The 20,905-nt window shown below is 51.8% G+C and overlaps 1 protein-coding gene across 1 annotated transcript; it reads right to left on the bottom strand.

The window, feature by feature from the left end:
* Window positions 1-259: 259 nt before the first annotated feature.
* Window positions 260-5,274, bottom strand: IZUMO1 (izumo sperm-egg fusion 1). Its single transcript, XM_037888702.2, has 9 exons — window positions 5,040-5,274; window positions 4,794-4,868; window positions 3,697-3,783; window positions 3,379-3,399; window positions 2,706-2,786; window positions 2,204-2,304; window positions 967-1,117; window positions 655-826; window positions 260-460 (listed from the first exon to the last, which is right to left on the bottom strand). The coding sequence occupies exons 1-9, from the start codon at window positions 5,272-5,274 to the stop codon at window positions 385-387; spliced, it is 999 nt and encodes a 332-aa protein (XP_037744630.1). The 3' UTR covers window positions 260-384.
* Window positions 5,275-20,905: the final 15,631 nt, after the last annotated feature.

Genomic DNA, 20,905 nt, shown 5'->3' with positions numbered 1-20,905 from the left:
CCTGGAAGCCAAGCTGCTCCCCCCACACAATAAAGCCCCTTCCCACTGCACCGGCTGCCTCTATGGTTTTTAACTCCAGCTGGGCAGGGCGGGGTCAGCTGAGGGGTTGTCCATATGGAGGGAAACTGAGGCACGATGAGTTTGGCATAGAACCTAGGTGTCCTGGCTCCCAGCTCCCCACTCCACCCCGCTCCAACCACTAGACACCGCTCCCTTCCCCGAGGCGGGGACAGAACCCGGGAGTCTGGGGCGACAGTGCGTTGGCAATAAAATCCCATCTATTTCAACGTAGCGGGGGGAGGGGGTCCAGTACCCCCCCTCACCTCAGAGGTGGGAGGAACCAGTGCTGGGCTGGCGGGGGGGTTGGTTCCGGGGGGGGGCAGGTCACGTCTTCAGCTGCCCCCCCTGGCTGCCACCGTCCTCCTCGGGCACCTTCTGCTGGCCGCGATAGATGCAGGCGCTGTAGGGTGGGGAAGGCGGGTTAGCGAAGGAGAATGGGGGAGCTGTTGGCAGGGGGGAGACAAAGTCAGCATCTGCCCCCCACCCTGGCACGGGCCTTTCCCCCCATCCTCCCCCAGACACGCAGACCCTGGCACATGGGTGCCCTGCCCCCCTGGGGGAAGGGGTGGGGGGGACCCCGGCATCTGGACTCACCAGCCCCCGAGGAGCAGTAGGACCAGCCCGGCGCTGCTCCCGATGATGACCCAGACGGTCCAGTCTCCAGGCCCCCCCAGGGGGGTCGGGCTCCGTGGTGGGGGGGGCAGCGTCAGGGGCCCCAGTAGGGGCGGCAAAGGCGGTGGGGTGCTATTCCCCGGCAGGGGAGTCACTGCAATGGGCAGGGGACAGGTGTTAGAGCGGGGGAGGGGGGCTGGCTCCTCTCCCAGCTCTGGGAGGGGAGTAGGGGCTAGTGGTTAGAACTGGGGGGAAGGGCTGGGGGCCAGGACTCCTGGGTTCTGTCCGCCTCACCTGTCACCTGGAAGCGCAGCTTGGAGCAGACCCAGCCCTGGGCGTTCAGCATCTCGCAGCGATAGTGCCCCGAGTCGTTCACTGTCGCCTCCTTCTTCACGAGGAAGGCGTCGGGGCCCGTGACTATGACCTGCTCCACGCCCCCCACCGCCTGCCGGAGAGACACAGGGATCAGGCAGGCTGCGGGTCGGGAGTGAGGGGCACCGGCAGGGCTGGGGGGAGCCCAGGGCAGGGCTGGCAGGGGCTGCGGGTCAGGAGTGAGGGGCACCGGCAGGGCTGGGGGGAGCCCAGGGCTGGGCTGGCAGGGGCTGCGGGTCGGGAGCGAGGGGCACCGGCAGGGCTGGGGGGAGCCCAGGGCTGGGCTGGCAGGGGCTGCGGGTCGGGAGCGAGGGGCACCGGCAGAGCTGGGGGGGAGCTCAGGGCTGGGCTGGCAGGGGCTGCGGGTCGGGAGTGAGGGGCACTGGCAGAGCTGGGGGGGGGCAGGGCTGGGCTGGCAGGGGCTGCGGGTCGGGAGTGAGGGGCACCGGCAGGGCTGGGGGGAGCCCAGGGCAGGGCTAGCAGGGGGCTGCGGGTCGGGAGTGAGGGGCACTGGCAGAGCTGGGGGGGAGCTCAGGGCTGGGCTGGCAGGGGCTGCGGGTCGGGAGTGAGGGGCACCGGCAGAGCTGGGGGGGGGGCAGGGCTGGGCTGGCAGGGGCTGCGGGTCGGGAGTGAGGGGCACCGGCAGAGCTGGGGGGAGCCCAGGGCTGGGCTGGCAGGGGGCTGCGAGTCGGGAGTGAGGGGCACCGGCAGAGCTGGGGGGGGGGGCAGGGCTGGGCTGGCAGGGGCTGCGGGTCGGGAGCGAGGGGCACCGGCAGAGCTGGGGGGAGCCCAGGGCTGGGCTGGCAGGGGCTGCGGGTCGGGAGTGAGGGGCACCGGCAGAGCTGGGGGGAGCCCAGGGCTGGGCTGGCAGGGGCTGCGGGTCGGGAGTGAGGGGCACCGGCAGGGCTGGGGGGAGCCCAGGGCTGGGCTGGCAGGGGCTGCGGGTCGGGAGTGAGGGGCACCGGCAGGGCTGGGGGGGAGCTCAGGGCTGGGCTGGCAGGGGCTGCGGGTCGGGAGTGAGGGGCACCGGCAGAGCTGGGGGGGAACAGGGCTGGGCTGGCAGGGGCTGCGGGTCGGGAGTGAGGGGCACCGGCAGAGCTGGGGGGAGCCCAGGGCTGGGCTGGCAGGGGCTGCGGGTCGGGAGTGTGGGGCACTGTACCCGGTAGAAGCGGTAGCTCTTGGCCCCGTAGCTGGCACGGTGCCAGGTCAAGGCACAGTCCAGGATCAGGTCGTCCTCCTGCTGGACCTGCAGCCTCCGCTCTGCCAGAGACCAGAGCCCATAACTCCCCCCCCCCCGACCATCTCATCCACCCCAGTAACGCCCCCCACATCGACCCCAGCAGTGTGCCCTGGGTCACAGCAATTGGCCCATCCCTCCCTGTACCCCCCCCCGGGTCAGAGCAATGGGCCCATCCAGTCCAGCTTCTGACAGTGGCCAGAGTCAGATATAGGGGACCCCATAGTTACCCACAATACACCTCACCATGTGGTGGGGAGGGGATTTTCCTTCCTGACCCTGCAGGAGGAGTCAGGCCCTGGAGCCTGAGAGTGAAACCCCAAAACAGGCTGGAGGCCTCTAGACCCCCCCCGAATCCCTTCACAGTAGACCCCCCCCACACATCGTCTGACCCCTCCATCCCTCCCTGGCACCCCCCACTCACCCCCACAGCGCAGGTCCCGGTTGCAGGAGTAGATCTCGGTGCCGCAGACCCGACAGTCGATGAACTGGTGAACCATGCGCCCTGCGAAGAGGCGGGGGTCAGAGCCCAGCGGGGAGGTCAGAGCCGGGGGGCTGTCAGGGCCTAAGGGGTGGTCAGAGCCGGGGGTGGGGCGTCAGAGCCCTACAGAGAGGTGGTGGTCAGGGCCCGGGGGGGTGCCAGAGCCCTGCAGAGAGGCAGGGATCAGGGTCAAGAGGGGTGTCAGGGATGGTAGGGGTCAGAGCCCAGGGGGTGTCAGGGTTAGGGCCCTGCAGAGAGGTGGGGGTCATAGCCCAGGGGGGAATCAGAGCCCCAGAAGCTGGGGTGAGGGGACGGCCCCTCGGGGAGTAAGGGTGGTGCCAGTGTCCTGGGGGTCAGAACCTGACTTGCTGGGGGAATTGGACCCACGCATTCAGGGGCTGGCGGGAGGCAAGGGATTACTGGGGGTCAGCAGGGAGGCCCTGAACAGCTGCGGGGGGGTTAGCATTAGGAGGTCAGGGCGCCCTGGCCTGGAGTGCAGTCAAGGATAGGACCCTCCCAGCACGGAGATCCCTGACCCCCCCAGGGAATCAGAGATGGGGTCCCTGGAACCCCCCAGGATCTGTCCCTGCCCCTCCCTCCCCCAGCTCCCACTCACCACACTTATTCGGGCAAAAAACTGCAAAACAAGAAGGAAGAAGAAGGGTGAGAAATGGGGCCCATCCCCCCCCAATCCCCTGGGGAACAGGGCTGTGGGTCGGGAGTGAGGGGCACCGGCCAGGCTTGGGGGGAACAGGGCTGGGCTAGCAGGGGGCTGCAGGTTGAGAGTGAGGGGCACCGGCAGGGCTGGGGGGGAACAGGGCTGGGCTAGCAGGGGGCTGCGGGTCGGGAGTGAGGGGCACCGGCAGAGGTTGGGGGGAACACAGCTGGGCTAGAAAGGGGCTGTGGGTCAGAAGTGAGGGGCACCTTCCCTCACCCTCTCTCTGGAATCGGGCCATGAGGCTTGTGAAGGTCTCTCTCAGCTCCTGCAGACTCCACATCACCTCGTTGAAGAGCTGCCCATCTGCAGAGCAACCAGCGTGCTGTGAACACCACACAGGACAGTGCCACGGCCCCACACAACTGGGCAGCCCTGTGAGCGTGGCTCCCGTCTAGCCGCACCCATAGCCCTCAGCCACCCCAGCCCCACCCCTCAGATCCTCACCATGTGACAGCAGCGCCGCTCCTGCCCCGCCCCATCATTAGGTTCAAGAGGCAACAGGGGAATTTAACTGAAAACCAGACACCCCTCCCCGACACCAAAGCGGAGCTCCTCCCCCCAGATCCCACCACCCACATACAGAGCAAACACCCCCACCCCCCGCGAAAATCCCTCTCCTAGAATCGACCCACGTCGTCTAAGCGGTTCAGGGTTCAAATGGTTAATCGAGCTGCAAAACCGCAGAGCAGCCAGCAGAGGGCGCTGCCTCATTGGCAATTGGAAGGGGGGAGCCCAGGGCTGGGCTAGCAGGGGGCTGCGGGTCGGGAGTGAGGGGCATGGGCAGGGCTGGGGGGAGCCCAGGGCCAGGCTAGCCGGGGGCTGCAGGTCGGGAGTGAGGGGCACCGGCAGAGCTGTGGGGGGAGCCCAGGGCCGGGCTAGCAGGGGGCTGCGGGTCGGGAGTGAGGGGCACCGGCGGGGTCGGGCTAGCAGGGGGCTGCGGGTCGGGAGCGAGGGGCACCGGCAGGGCTGGGCTAGCAGGGGGCTGCGGGTCAGGAGTGAGGGGCACCGGCAGAGCTGTGGGGGGAGCCCAGGGCTGGGCTAGCAGGGGGCTGCGGGTCAGGAGTGAGGGGCACCGGCCTGGCCGGGCTAGCAGCGGGCTGCGGGTCGGGAGTGAGGGGCACCGGCAGGGCTGGGGGGAGCCCAGGGCCGGGCTAGCCGGGGGCTGCGGGTCGGGAGTGAGGGGCACCGGCGGGGCCGGGCTAGCAAGGGGCTGCAGGTCGGGAGTGAGGGGCACCGGCAGGGCTGGGGGGAGCCCAGGGCCGGGCTAGCAGGGGGCTGCGGGTCGGGAGTGAGGGGCACCCCAGGGCTGGTACCTTTGAAGTCATTCTCCATGATTCGGGTCACGGCCCGTCTGAAGTGGGCGGCGGCTTCTCCCATCGTCTTCTCATCTGGGGGGGTGATGTGTTAGTGGGGGGGCAGCAAAGGGGATGAGACCCAACGCTCTGGATTGCTGCCCTCCAGACAGCCCCTCCTCTCCTAACATCCCCCCAACTCCCTCTCCCCCCTCCCTCCGGGCTGTATTGGGGTGGCAGAGGCAGGGGGTAGGGGCCCCTGCGCACCGATGACCCCCATGTAGGTCTGGGGCCCGATGGGCAGCTCCGCCAGCCCCTGGAGGCTGCGCTGGAGCAGGGCCTCCAGCCGCGCCCGTAGGTCCGGGTCCCCCCGCAGCTGCCTGACCAGGTAGGGCCCCTTCAGCTCCCGCAGCAGCCGCATGGAGCCGGGGTCACAGCGTAGGCAGCCCCGGCCCCCCGGACCCCCCAGCACCCACAGCGCCAGCCACACCACCCAGGCCATGGTCGGCCACCAGGGGGTGACCTCGCACCACCCCGCCCCCCTGCCTCGCGGCCAATCGCCTTCAGCACCCACCCCTGACATCACAATGGCCTGGCTAATCACATGGTAAGATTCAACCCTGCACACCCTGACCTCGGCGAGGGGTCCCTGTATACCCAGCCCCTGCCCCACACCAGAGGGGCCACGTCCCGGCGCGGGGCAAGGGGTCCCTGTATACCCAGCTCCTGCCCCACCCCAGAGGGGCCACATCCCAGTGCCGTGCAAGGGGTCCCTGTATACCCAGCCCCTGCCCCACACCAGAGGGGCCACGTCCCGGCGCGGGGCAAGGGGTCCCTGTATACCCAGCTCCTGCCCCACCCCAGAGGGGCCACATCCCAGTGCCGTGCAAGGGGTCCCTGTATACCCAGCTCCTGCCCCACCCCAGAGGGGCCACATCCCAGTGCCATGCAAGGGGTCCCTGTATACCCAGCTCCTGCCCCACCCCAGAGGGGCCACATCCCAGTGCCGTGCAAGGGGTCCCTGTATACCCAGCTCCTGCCCCACCCCAGAGGGGCCACATCCCAGTGCCATGCAAGGGGTCCCTGTATACCCAGCTCCTGCCCCACCCCAGAGGGGCTGCATCCCGACGCCGGGCATGTGAAATCCGAGCTCCTTTAGGGTGACAGGCGTCTCTGATTCAGGGTTAATCCCACCTGCCTTTCCCTTCCCCCTCCAAGCTGAGTCCCAAATGGTTGCTGTGTCCCCACAGCCCCACACTGAGTCCCCGGCCCCCTGGCAGGGCCGGGGCCCTGTTGGTCTTTCATAGCGGCTTGTGTGTCAGGGCTGGGACCACCTGCCCGGGCGGGGGTCAGAATAACTCTGGACACGGTCTGCTTCAGATTAATTAACCTTTGATCCAAATGGGCAACCCGGGGTGGGGGGCGGAGGGGGGTCATAAAACCAGCATCGAGATTGATGGCTGCTTTCATCAAGTGAGGGACAGAGTTGGCCAGCTGGGAATGGGAGGTGGGGCTGCGGGTCGGGAGTGAGGGGCACCGGCAGAGCTTTGGGGGGAGCCCAGGGCTGGGCTAACAGGGGGCTGCGAGTTGGGAGTGAGGGGCAGAGCTGGGGCCCTGCCCAGGGCTGGGCTGGCAGAGGGCTACGGGTTGGGAGTGAGGGGCACCGGCAGAGCTTTGGGGGGAGCCCAGGGCTGGGCTAACAGGGGGCTGCGAGTTGGGAGTGAGGGGCAGAGCTGGGGCCCTGCCCAGGGCTGGGCTGGCAGAGGGCTACGGGTCGGGAGTGAGGGGCACCGGCAGAGCTGTGGGGGAATCAAGGGCCCTATTGTGCCGGGTGCTGCACAGACCTAGAGATCTTCCCTGCCCCATGGAGCTCCCACTCTACCTAGACCCCAAGAGAATCATTCTCCCCACTTTACAGCCATGGGGCAGCTGAGAATAAAAACAGATTCCTCTGCCCCTCGTGCCCCATTCCCCACCCCCATGAGTCAGCCAGTCCCTGCCCTGGGGCCAGATGGGAGCTGGAGCCCCCTTGAGGAGAAAGGCCCCGTGCCCCATTCCCTGCCCCCCTGAGCCAGCCAGTCCCTGCCCTGGGGCTGGATGGGAGCCAGTGCCCCCTAGAGGGGAAAGGCCCCGTGCCCCATTCCCCCCGCCCTGAGCAAGCCAGTCCCTGCCCTGGGGCCGGATGGGAGCCAGTGCCCCCTAGAGGGGAAGGTCTGAACCCAGCCACGACCCAAGTGCTGCTCTGGGTCCCTCCATCCAGTGGTTCTCCACCAGGGATACATGTATCCCCAGGGATACGCCGAGGTCTCCCAGGGGGTCTATCAACTCATCCAGATATTTGCCTGGTTTTACAGCAGGCAACAGAAAACGCGCCTGCGAAGTCAGGACAAGGGAACATTTCATCCAGACGGTGACGGGTTCGGACGGCTCCGTGTACGATCCCCTGGGGGGTAAGGACAGGATTTCTATCCTGGTTGGTTCATCTGATATGGGGACAAGGCGAGGGGAAACAGGTTTTCAGTAACACTGTGGCTGGGGCACTGTCGTATTTGGTGGGTTGATTTTGGAAGCACGTCGTTTTTCAGGGAGGTGAAACTCGGGGGAACGCAAGACGCGTTGGCCTCCTGAAAGGGGTACAATCGTCTGGGAAGGCTGAGAGCCAGCACCATCCTCTCTGCTGATTCCTTCCTTCGCTCCCTCTCCCCGTCCCGCCCCCGCCCCTCCTTTTCCCAGCCCCACATGCCTCTCCCCACAGCCGGCCCCTCTGGAGCGCCAAGCCCTCAGCAGCTGGGACGGGCTGGAGGGCTCAGTGGGGAACACCAGGCAACCCCAGCCCTTGCCCTATGAGAGCAGCACCCAGCTCGGTGTTCCTGTCCCTCCTTGGAGAATCCGGGGTGTCTGGCTCGTCTTTCGGGGGGCGACCGTCTCCCCCGCAGCACGGTGAGTCCGAGCGAGTCCAGGGTCCGCCCCGGCTGTATCGGTTTCTCAAACCCCCCCCCCATGCACCCCAAATCAGAGTGGGATCTAAGAGGTGCCCATATGGGTCCATAGCGAGACATGTGTGAATCTGAGTCCCTGATGGGCGTCCTGGGGATACTCCCCTCCCCGAGGAGAGAACCTAACTCCTAGCTCCCAGCCCCACTTCTCTAACCACTAGACCCCATTCCCCCCCTATAGTTAGAGAGAGAATCCAGGAGTCCTGGCTCCCAGACCCACCCCCCCCCCCGCAACCACTAGCCCGCACTTCCCTCCCAGAGCCGGGGCTAGGACTCCTGGGTCCCATAAATGGGGCGCGGAGGGGTCAGATCCAGAAGCCCCAACACACAGTTCGGGGCTGGCCACTCGGGGTGAGTTGGGCATCAACTCCGGGTGGGTGCAGAGCGCGGGATGAAGGAGAAATGGAAGGTGAGTTTGTCTGGGAAATGTGTGTCTGAATGAGAGAAAGAACGAATGAAGAAATGAGGAAAGACATGAAACTATGAAAAGAAAGAAAGAAGGCTGTAAAAGGAGAAAAGAAAGAATGAAAAACAGGAAAGAGAATGAATCAATTAATTAGCGAAAAGTGAATGAAGAATGAACAAGTGAAAAGACGATTGAAACTGAGAAGAAAGATTGAGAGGGAGATTGAAATGAAAAATAGCTAAGAATGAATGATTGAAAAAGCGAAAATGGGTTGAAAAGTGAGAATGAATCAAAAAATCGAAAAGAATGAAAATAGCAAATGAAAAAATAAACTAGCGAATGGACGGAGAGAAAGAAGGTGTTAGGAAAGTAAAGAGTGGGGAAAAGAGCAGGAAGAATAGAAAAGAATTAATGAAAAACGTAGATTAGTGAAAAAGAGAGAACGAATCAAAACTAGAAAAGAAAGAATGAATGAAAGAAAAAAGAATGAATGAAAAATTGAAAAGAAATATAGTCTGAATAAGAAAAAGAAAAAGGAGGAAATTTACTAGACAACAGAGAATGAATAAAAAAAGAAAGGGAAACATAGAAAAGACTGGAAAAGAAAAATGAATGAAAAAGAAAGAATTGAAAATAGAAAAGAAAGAAAGAGCAAATGGATGAAAGAAAAAAGAACTAATGAAAAATAGCAAAGATAAAGAATGAAAAAGAAAAATGAAAAACTTAACTAGAGAATGAATGATAAAGAGAATGAAAAACAGAAAAGAAGGACTGAAAGAAAAAGAGAATGAATGGAAATTTGAAAAGAAATGTTGGATGAATGGATGAAAAAAGAAAAATGAAGAAATGAATGAGAAATTAGAAAATGAATAAAAAGAAAGAAAAATTGAAAATAGGAAAGAAAGAATGAAAGCAAAAGAGAGTGAATGAAACAGAACTGAAGAGAAATATCGAATGAATGAATGAAACAGACACTAACTGGAGATTAATGCAAATCAGAAAAGAATGAATGGAAAAGAGAAAGAGAACAAATGACCCAAGGAAGATGGAATGGAAAATTGAAAAGAGAGGATGAAAAGGGACAATGAATGAATGAACGAGAGACGAGAGGGAACGAAAGAATGAAAAAGGAAAGAACTAATGCAGTAAACAGAAAAGGGGGGAAGAGAGAGGATGAAAAATAGAACATTTTGAATGAGAAAGAAGAAGAGAATGAGTGGGAAATGGAAACGAAAGAAAGAAAGAAAGAAAGAAAGAAAGAAAGAAAGTGTTCCTGTGCTGGGGGGGGGGTATTACAGCATAAGCCTCCCCCCCACGCACGTGGTGTCTCTGCCAGCTGCCGGGGCGGGGCGGGGGGACCATTAGCTCATATTTTAGCACCAGAGGTGCTAGAGCTTTGTTGCTTGTCGGCTCAGCTCACTGCATCCCCCCAGGCTCTGTGCACCCCCCAGCCCCTGGGGGCCACCCTCCTGGCCCCCGCATTTGAGGGACTTCCCTGCACCCCCTATCTGTTCCCCCTCATGTCAGGGGCTCTGGGTGCCCCCTCCCCCATGCCAGGGCTCTGTGTCCCCTCCCTCCATGCCAGGAGCTGTGGGTGCCCATCCCTTGCGCCAGGACCCCCCATTCTCCTCCCTATGCCTGGGGCTCAGTGTGTACCCATACTTTGGTATCAGCTGCATTAGGCTGAGGGATTAGCTCCATCCAGGCATCAGGCTCAGGATGTTAGTACCAGTGCTTGGGCATTAACTGCAACATACTCGGGATTTTACCATCAATACTGGGGCATTAGCTCTAGGAGGTTCAGGGTGTTAGTATCGATACTGGGGTATTAGCTGGACCAGGCTCAGGGTGCCAGTATCAATGCTGGGATATTAGGTGCAGCAGGCATGGGATGTTAGTACCAATACTGGGGTATTAGCTGGAGCAGGCCCGGGGTGATAGTATCACTACTGGGGTATTAGCTGCAACAGGCTATGGGTGTTAGTATCAATACTAGGGTATTAGCTGCAACAGGCTACGGGTGTTAGTATCAATACTGGGGTATTAGCTAGGGCGGGCCCAGGGTGGGTTGGGGTGTGTGGGACCTGGAGACGTGTGGGTAGGGGCGGGGTAGGAAGGGAGAAGATATTCACGGCTGGAGGAAATAAGACGAGTGGGAGCCGTGGGCAGCTGTGCTCCGAGCAGGGCCGAAGGTGAGAAATCAAAGGGCTGTGAATGTTTTTCGCTAATGCTGTAGGAAGGGGTTAAAAAGTATGTGATCCTTTGGTCTAACCCCTAGACCCCACTCCCCTTCTAAAGCCAGGGATAGAACCAAGGTGTCCTGGCTCCCAGTCCCATCTGCTGTAACCACTACCCCCACTCCCCTCCCAGAACTGGGGATAGAACCCAGGAGTCCTGGCTGCCCCCCACCCTCCCTGCTCTAACCAAAGGGAGTGGGGTCTAGTGGTTAGAGTGGGGGATGGCTGGGAGCCAGGACTCCTGGGTTCTATCCCCAGTTGTGGGAGGGGAGTGGGAGCTAATGGTTACTGCAGGGGGGAGTGGGAGCCAGGACGCCTGGGTTCTCTCCCTGGCTCTGGGAGGGGACTGGGGTCTAGTGGTGAGAGTGGGGGCGGGCTCTTTAGAAAACAACATCCAATTTCACAGTTCACCCGGCCGTTTCCCCTTCTCCCGTCGGAGGTTGAACAAATCGGAGCCGCGCGGAGGTAATAAAACTTTGATTTCAGCTGGGCCGTCAGCTCGCGTGGAGGCCGAGACCCCAGGGCTTGTAAACTGGGCAAAGGGGCGGGATGGTGGGGTCTTGTAAACCCAGGATCTAACTGAAAGCAAACAAACCCCGGGTGATCCGAGGGCTGCGAAATCTGGGCCCTGGGGGAACAGGCCCCAGGCGCTGGCCAGGTTGGGGAGCACATGGAAAGGGGAGACGCTGGCGTGGATGAGTTTGGGGGGCAGGAGGGGGGCATGCTGAGACTTTTCGGGGCTGGAGCGAAGCAGGAAGAGAGGCGGGAGGCAGCGGTGCTGGAACTCAGGGTGCCGGGGGGCCCCTGGCTTGCTGTGGTTTCCATCATATCCAGGGTTTGCACTTTGGTTCAATGGCTCTCAGCACCCCGGTGGGGGAAAGGATGGAGGCTTGCGGTGAGCGGGCAGGTGGGGACGGCGTAGCATGACCGACCGCGGGCCGAGCTCGGTGCACTGTGGACACAATCCGGGTTTAAGAGCCTTTCCGGGGGGGGGAAGCCAATGGCCTGGAACGGCTCGTAAGAGCGACCCAGGAGCGCGGCGACAGGAGAATAAATCAGCAGGGTCTAGAGGTGGGAATATTAACAAACAGTAACACAGAGTAGCCGAGATTCGTTAATAATGATACTAAATAGCAATTTAACATTCTTAATGGCAGAAAGCTTAACAGCCTGGAATGTGCGTGAACATAATTAATCCTGTTAAAAAACTCTATACGGGCTAACAAGAGTGATCATCCTCCGAGCCGAGTATTACTAACACCTGAGAAATGTATATTAATAATGACAAAGGCCGATAATGTGTCATAATAACAGTATAAGAAAACCTAAGTTAATATGAATAATATTAAATAACCTAGAATTGTTCAGAATAGTGATTACTATTATTAGACTAATAGTAATAACTAATACACACCAGAGAACACATAATATGAATAATAAATAGCCTAAAATTGTTACTAAGAATTATTATCATTAGTATTAAACTGGAATTCATAATAATAATTAATCAATAGTCTTGAATTGTTAATAGGAATTATTACGGGTACACTAGCATTCAGAACAAGTAATTAATTAATTAATAGCCCAGAATTGTTCAGAAGAATCATTATTGCTAGGCTAGAATTCATAATAATTGAGCAATAGTTTAGGCTTGTTAATAAGAATTATTATAAGCCTAGATTTAATAATAAATTCATTCATAGCTTAGAATCATTGATAATCAGATTGATGATGATTAGTCTAGAATTATTATTTCTACTTTTATTTAATGAATATCACAGCAATGCTAATATTAATAATAAATTAGCTAGAATTATTAACAGTATTATTTATTAATAAACTACAATGATTAAGTACTTATTGTTATTTAGTGATATATTATTATTACATTATTATTGTACTAATCTAAAATTAGTAGTAAGTACATATTCTTTAATACTAATGTAGAATGATTATTAATAAGTAATTGACAGCATGTACTTTTTAATAACAAATAATAGCCCATGATGGTTAATACATAATTAATAGAGTAAAATATAATACATTTATAAATATTTGTTAACAGCATAGAACTATTATTAATAATAAAAAATAGGTTAGAATCGTTCATAATAATCAACAATCACTTTAGATATTTAATAATAATAATAATTAATAATTGTAGAAGAAGAAATGGCTGTGACGCTTGTTAAAAATTTGAAATAAACAGTAATGTGAGGTTGGAACAGAACCAATAATTAATAATCCATTTGACTAGGAATAACAAGAATTTATTGTACTTTAAGATTTTTATTAATAAATTATATTTTAGAATGTTTAATAAGCTTAATAAAAGAGTAGCCTAAGCTAACTGGTAGTAGAAATAATGAATTATAATAAATAATTAGCTTATGATGTTTAGTAATAACATCAATGCATAATAAGTGATTATAAAAATATTAGGAATAATAAATAATTAGCCTATGATTTTTAGTAATAATACTAATAATTAATCAGTCTAGAGGGTTGAAAACAAATAGTGGTGTATGATTGTTTATAAGAATAAACAGCTTTTGACGGTAGGTAAAAATATTAATGCATAAAAACTGAACATAAGTAAGAAACTATAGCTTATATTTATTAATAAAGAGCTAATAATTAATAATTAGTAATAGGCACTGGTAGGTCATAGAATATTCATCTGTAATGATTTAAGATTGTTAGTGATATAAATTATATCTTAGAGTTGTTACTAAGAATATATTAAAATTAGTTAATAATTATAAGTGATAATAAATTACCTCTGATAGTTCATAAACCAAACATTTAATATATAATAATTTACATTTCTTAGTAATAAAAGTAATACATTATCGCTTATAGTTGATAGTAATACAGTAATAATTAGTTATAATAAATAGCCTCTGATAGTTCATAAATATTATAATAATTTAAGCTAGCTAGTAATATTAATAAATTATAGTGTATACTTGTTGATAAATTAATAATTCATGTATAATAGTAATTAGCAAGTAGTTACTGATAGTTCATAAAATATTACTCTATTATGTAAGATTATTAATGCTATTAATTAATTATCTTTTAGCATTGTTAATATTAATTAATAAATAACCCCTGGTAGTTCATAAAATAATAATCTATAATAATGTGCCTGTTAGTAATAATATTAACAAACTATAGCTTAGAGTTGTTAATAATAAAAAATAGTTCTAATAATTAATAAATGTCCTCTGTGATATCATTAAATATTAATCTACAATAACTAAATATTGTTAGTGATAATGTTAATAAATTATAGCTTAAAATTGTTAATAGTAACATTAATAGTTAGTTAATAATTAATTAGTTAATGAGTATTTATACATTGATGATCATATTACTTACGATTGCCCGTGCTAATACTCAAGCCATAGCTTGTTTCGTTTAGCCAGATGACTACAAATTGCTTGGAGTTGCTAACTGCGGTAATTACACATCCTGGCCTGTAGGGGCTAGAAATAATTTCCTTGTTTCATAGGCCCAGAACCTCACAACTGTGGGGGGGCCTAACAGCCATGGGCCCCGTCAACTCCAATGGGGCGACAGCCAATTTACCCCAGCTGGGGATCTCCCCCCCACCCCATCCCATGTGTCCAGTCCTATGGGAATTAGGCACCTAAACCCATTTGACTGTCTGGGCTATAGAGTCTAAGTGTCTACTCTGCCCTGTTCAGCAGAGAATTTCCCCCAAATGCCCCACAACCCAGGGTGGGGGCAGAAACACTGGGCCGCGGGCATGGAGCAAGAGAGACGGTCACCGCGCCGAACGAACGGGGAGAGATTGCTTGTAGAACCAGTGCTGGCTACCCACTGAGAACGGGGCTCATGAATGTCTCGTGTCATTATATTATGTTGACATTGTCATCGGTGATACCATTCCTCGCTGTTGTTATTTTCTGTTCTTACGTCGCACCTCCCTTACTGGAGGTTTGCAGCCACAGCGGGGTCTGTTCTGTGCCATCCTCTGCTCATCTCTTTGGGGATGACAAGGGCTTGGAGCCACCACATCATGAATCCAACGTCTTCTTTTTCTGCCTCGTGGTCTTCTGCCATCGATTCCCGGGGCCTGTAAACACGCCGCACCCACCGAACCTCTTAAACTGGGCCCGGCGAAGCAAATCTTTCTTTCGCTACGATTCTTTCTGCTAGCCGAGTCCCGGTCTTGTTCGTTGGTTACGCCGTCCGCCCCTAATATTTGCAGAATTCGCCGATAGCACTAGACGTTGTCCGGTTGTGATTCCTTTGGGGTCATTTATTTGAATGTCCCCATGTCGCAGCCGGGATTTCAGTTAGACCAGATTTCAAAGGCAGGTTATTTTTATATTCAGTGTTTCATATGAGCAGCAATTATTTTATATGATGTATCATTTAATTTAAATTGATAATACAGACAACACATAATTCCTTATCGTTCTTCATGATTCTTTTATTATTTTATATTACTGATAACTACTTTATATAATTTATTATTTAACGTATTTCTATTATTAAACTATTATTGGTCATACAAATGATACATAATTGCTAATGATGCATTTTTATTTATGGTATCAATACTTACTATTATTTTATGTACTTTATTATTCATTTGCATTATTATTGAATTAAAATAGATGGTGGGAGGTGCTGTGCATAATTGTTTTTAAATATCCTAAAATCAAACTCTCCTGAGTTCTCCAGAAATATTTTTCTCACTTTGTTTCTGTGCGACGGGGCCCCGATCTCGGTGACTCTGTGTCTGGGCAGCGCCTGGCGTGACAGGGCCCCGATCTCGGTGACTCTGGGTCTGGGCAGTGCCTGGCGTGACAGGGCCCCGATCTCGGTGACTCTGTGTCTGGGCAGTGCCTGGCGCGACGGAGCCCCGATCTCGGTGACTCTGTGTCTGGGCAGCGCCCGGCGCGACGGGGCCCCAATCTCAGTGACTCTGTGTCTGGGCAGCGCCCGGCATGACGGGACCCCAATCTCAGTGACTCTGAGTCTGGGCAGCGCCCGGCGCGATGGGGCTCTGATCTCAGTGACTCTGAGTCTGGGCAGCGCCCGGCGCGATGGGGCTCTGATCTCAGTGACTCTGAGTCTGGGCAGCGCCTGGCGTGATGGGGCCCCGATCTCGGTGACTCTGTGTCTGGGCAGTGCCTGGCGTGATGGGGCCCCGATCTTGGTGACTCTGTGTCTGGGCAGTGCCCGGTGCGACGGGGCCCCAATCTCAGTGACTCTGGGTCTGGGCAGCGCCCGGCGCGATGGGGCCCTGATCTCAGTGACTCTGAGTCTGGGCAGCGCCCGGCGTGACGGGGCCCCAATCTCGGTAACTGTGTCTGGGCAGCGCCCGGCCCGTCAGGGCCTCAAATCCGATCTCAGTGAGTCTCTATTCCATGTGCTAATCTGGAGCAGGCACTAATAATCATCAGAGCGCGGCCACTAGCGAGTTACCACGATACGATCCCCAGAGAGTTCAGGGTAGCGCAGAACAATGTTTATCTTTCCCTCAGCAGGGGTAAAATTATCACTGGAGAGCTGGGAAATGTGACCCCAGTAGCTCGTGGAGCAGGGAAAGACCAGTCAGCACTTTGAAGATTTAAAGCATTAGGAGACCAGACGCGCAGCTAGTGTCTCTCGGCCGGAGCTCCATTGGGGTCACTGGGGCTGATTTACCCCAGCTCAGGGTCTGTGGTAAAGCTGTTCTTTAGAGAACAACTGGGCACGGTCCCTGTTCTCTGCTGAATGTCTCTGGTCCTCACAGCGGTACCAGGGCTCAGCCAGGTTGGAGTGGGCAGCGGGGCGCAGAAGAAATCCAGGGTCCGCGACCCCAGCTTTCTCCCCCACTTGAAGTCCGCCCCTCAGGAGCTGGGTAATGAACTATTGGACTTAATATATCAGTCAGTGCTGGTCATTTGTTACCTAGCAGCGGTTTCATTTTTCCTCTTATGTATTTACCTGACTTAGTCAGTCAATCTATCTATCTATCCTCATCCACCCCCTCTATCTATCTATCTATCTATCTATCTATCTATCTATCCATCTATCTATCTATTCCCATTCAGTGGGGAGGTGGGAGGGGCAAGCGGGAGGCAGGGGGGAGGCACAGTTTTGGTGCCATGGAAACAATTTGTGCATTTGTGTCAATTTCACTCAATTCTTCCAGTCCAAGAAAAAAAAGAAAAAAAAAATCCTCCCCCCAAAATGTTTCGTTTAGACATGTTCTAACCAAATCATTTTGCTTTTTCAATTGAAAACGTCTCTTCCTTCAGAAATCGCCTTGTGTTTTTAAAAACGGTCAGCTTTGAAGGGAGACGTTTCCTTCAACCCGAATCACAAACAATTCCAACTTTTGGGTGCACTGAAAATGTCACCAAAAAAAAAATGTTTTTAATAAAAATGCATCCGTCCCCCCCACCCCCCGCCCCGATTTATCAGAAGAACCAGAAAGTCTCTTTGTCACCCAGCTCATGAGAGGAACAAATTCAAAAGGTCCTATCTCAGTTATTCTCAGCCAGGAGTACGAATACCCCCGGGGGTACCCAGAGGTCTTCCAGGGGGTCCATGAACTCATCCAGATATTTGCCTAGTTTTACAACAGGCGACATAAAAAGCACTAGCGAAGTCAGGACAAACCGAAATTTCCTACAGACAATGACTTGTTTACGCAGCTGTAGGCACTATCCACCGATATGTAAGTACAATATTTATATTCCAGTCCAGTAAGTACAATATTTATAACAATATGGTAAAAACGAGAAAGTCAGCTGGTTTCCAGGAATCGTGTGGCTGGGACGCTTTTGTATTCTTAGTTCTGATTTTGGAAGCAAGTCGTTTCTAAGTGAAGTGAAACTTTGGGGACACGCAGGACAAATCAGGCTCCTGACAGTCCCATTATCTGGAAAGGCTGCGAGCCTCTGGCCTAGCTCATGGGATTTTCTGTAGGCAAGGGTGTGATCTTCTGCAAAGTTGAATCTTAACGAAGAGAAGGCTAAGATGTGACTTGATCCTAGTCTAGAAGTACCGATGTGGGGAACAAAGATTGGATAACGGGCTTGTCGATCAAGCAAAGGTCTAATGTGGCTGGAAGCTGAAGCTGGACAAATTCCGACTGGAAATAAGGTGGACCAAGGAGGGTGACTAGCCATTGCAATTGGAACAATTCCCCCTGGGTTGTGGTGGATTCTCCGTCACCGACAATTTTTCAGTCAAGACGGGATGTTTTTCTAAATGCTCCTCTCTAGGGGATGTTCTCGGCCCTGCATTATCCAGGAGGTCAGAGCTCATCACAGTGGTCCCTTGGAGTCTATGAAGTTTTTTTGGTCGGAGGGCATTGGGGGACTGTTTTTAAAATGATTTATGTTCCCCGTCGCTCTGCCCTACAGGGGTGCCTCAGAACATCTGGCTCGGGGCGAGGGGGAATATTTCGGTGTTGACGCGTGAAATGGAAAGGCAGCAGGGGAGCTGATGTGAAATTTGCTCCTTCCTCTGGACTCATCTTTCTTTCTAGGCACCAGGCCATTCGTTAGCAATGCACTTGCCGATTCCTTCTAGGCCCAGGATCGAAGTTAGAGGCGGGTTGAGCGGTTAGGATTCTGCTCTCACTAACTCCGGGATTTCTGGCACTGTAAATGAGAACAGAATTGGGCCCGAAGGAAACCAGTTGCAAAGGTCCTCGGCTGGTGGAAACATATCATTTCATGCCTGGAGAAAGTTTATTTGGAATGGGGGAAATGGGCCAATTCTTTAGCTGACAATTCTTTAGCTATTTTTTCCCTCGTGAAAGTCAGTGGATCTATGTCGATTTACACACGGCTGATGATTTGGCCCGGTCTTGGTCACCGAGAGGAGAAATAGATTTAACTCGGCCATCTGTTGTAGTTTTCGTGTGTTAATTGTAACACCGGCAGGTACAGCAGAGTGGGGGGGAAGGGGATTTTGTCTCTGTGAAATACAAGAGGCCTGTTGCTTTAAAAAAAACCAGAAGATGGCAAACTTAAAAAAAGGCATCGTCTCATTTTGTGGATCAATGAACATGATTTATGGGGGCGATTTTCAGAAGTGGAGATTGAGTGTCTAGCTGCTGGTCGCACCTGCGATACCCCTCTTCTTTGGCCTCTGCTGTTCGGAGCCGTTTGATCGACACCAGCTGAAGATCCGATTCTTGTTAAACGACTTTAGCTGCAACAATCATTCTTCACTCCGTTGCACAGCAGTCTGATTGCCAGGGCTGGTGGGGAACAGGACTTTCTGTTATGTGGGAAATTCTGACATCTGGGGGAGGGCGGGGGGAGCCTGTTCAGAGTCTGAACCAAAAGCTGAAATTTCCCACAAAACACAAATTCTGAATAATGTCGATTCCAGGCCCAGCCGAATGATTTATTTTGAAAATATTGAAACTTTTGATTTTTGATGAGGTTAAAACATTCCATATTGACTGGATTGTTTTGATTCATTTTGTTTGGACTTTGGTATTTATATTCAGTCTTAAATATATATTCTGGAGATTACATCTTAAATATATACATATTCTATATATTACTTTAGATCTTATATATATATATATATATATATAACATTTTAGAGCTTAAAATAGCTATAATTTTAGAGTTTTACTATATTTATTTTTATATATAATCAGATCTTAAATATGTATATATTTGATGATGATGATGATTTAACTGGGACTTGGTCCTGCTTTGAGCAGGGGGTTGGACTAGATGACCTTCTGGGGTCCCTTCCAACCCTGATATTCTATGATTCTATGATATACAATACATTAGAGCTTAAATTTATATATATCTTATATATGTTCTATAGATTATATTGAATATTATATGTTAAATATGTTACATTAAATATATAAAATATAATATTAAAACAAAGAGAAGACTGAGAGGGGACATGATCACAACGTGCAAGTACATGAAAGGGAGAGGGAGAGAAATTGTTCTCGTTAACCTCTGAGGACAGGACCAGAAGCAATGGGCTTAAATTGCAGCAAGGGTGGTTTAGGTTGGACATTAGGGAAAATTTCCTGTCAGGGTGATTAAACACTGGAATAAATTGCCCAGGGAAGTTGTGGAATCTCCATCACTGGAGCTTTATAAGAGCAGGTTGGACAAACACCTGTCAGGGATGGTCTAGTTAATACTTAGCGCTGCCATGAGTGCAGAGGACTGGACTATATGACCTCTCGAGGTCCCCTCCAGTCCTATGATTGTATGATTCTATGAATAATACAGTATTATATAAACATAATAATAATATAATATAAAAGCTAAAACAAAATGCACCAAAATAATAAACTCAGAACATTTCAACTTTGTCAGAGCATAATGAGAAAGTTGAAACAAGTCACTTGGGCATCTCCCTGTCTAAAATTTCCTTGAAATTGACACATTCCCCCACAATAATTTTGATTTCCACAAAATTGGAATTTCCAACAGAAAACAGATCTGGTGGAAAATATTTTTGACCCTTTCTAACGGCAAGTTTGTGCTGGTCCAGTAACACAAGTGAAGACTCACGCGTGTGTTTCATTTCTTAAAGGATCCATTCTTTAATTTAATTCTATCATGTAAACAAATGAAGAGATTGAAGTGGCGCTCCTCAGGAAATCCATCCTTTCGTCACGGGGAAGCACCGACGGTTGGAGGAGGGGGCGTTATATTTTTCCTACGTAGCAAAGAGCTTGAAGCTGCACTTTGAGGGCACTTTTGAAGCTCATCTTTTACCCTGGAGCTGACTTGTGCTTGCGTTGTAGCAAAAATATATTTAATTCCCCCGCCTCACACAATTCCTGTCATTGTAAGTGAGACTTGCCATGAAAACAGGTGCAAAAAAAGGTCAAAACTAATGTGGTGATTGAGTGGCAGGTGTTTTTGTAAAATCCAAGATGCCTGTTGCTAAACAAACGATGGCAAATTTCAAAAATTCTCTTGCAGTTTGTGCAGTCTGGGTTGATGCCTTACCGCTGGTGTTTTAGAAGGAGTTTACTGATTTGCCCTCATTCACCACAGCTGAGGGTCTGGTCCTGTAGACTAGAAAAAAGCATTCATTTAACTTTAAATTCTGAAATGGGACAGCAAGTCCCAAGAAAATTCAGACAGAAGCATCTTTTCTGAGTGAATCCCTGACCCTAAAAACTGATCACAAATTTGGGCACAGTATTTCAAAGCACCTGTTTGGTTGGTTGGTTTTTTAGAAGCACGGGTTTTGGGGATTTAGGCCTTTTTGAAACCCCCTACAAATAAAAAACTCGCCTTCCTGTTCTGAATCCCTGAATGTTATTCAGACTCTGATATTTTGGGATAGTTTTTAACAGAAGGCCATCCCGGTTTTCTTTCGCTTGAATTCTATATACAAGGCAGTGTCATGTTATTTGAAAAATATCTCACTGCCTACAGGAGGTTCTTCTAAACAGCCTTCATGATGGCAGATGGTGAAACAGAAGGAAAATCTGGTGTGGTGATGGGGGGA

The sequence above is a fragment of the Chelonia mydas genome, chromosome 23, assembly GCF_015237465.2.
Source record: "Chelonia mydas isolate rCheMyd1 chromosome 23, rCheMyd1.pri.v2, whole genome shotgun sequence".
In the NCBI taxonomy this organism is placed as follows: Eukaryota; Metazoa; Chordata; order Testudines; family Cheloniidae; genus Chelonia; species Chelonia mydas.
The sequence above is the reverse complement of the archived record's forward strand: the minus strand, read 5'-3'. Positions and strand labels throughout refer to the sequence as shown.

Coding starts and splice junctions, on each gene's coding strand:
- IZUMO1 (XM_037888702.2), bottom strand. CDS start 5,274: ATGGCCTGGGTGGTGTGGCTGGCGCTGTGGGTGCTGGGGGGTCCGGGG. Junction 3,784..4,793: donor CATGGAGAATGACTTCAAAG/GTACCAGCCCTG, acceptor GTTGCTCTGCAG/ATGGGCAGCTCTTCAACGAG. Junction 2,787..3,378: donor TTTTTGCCCGAATAAGTGTG/GTGAGTGGGAGC, acceptor GCCTCTTCGCAG/GGCGCATGGTTCACCAGTTC.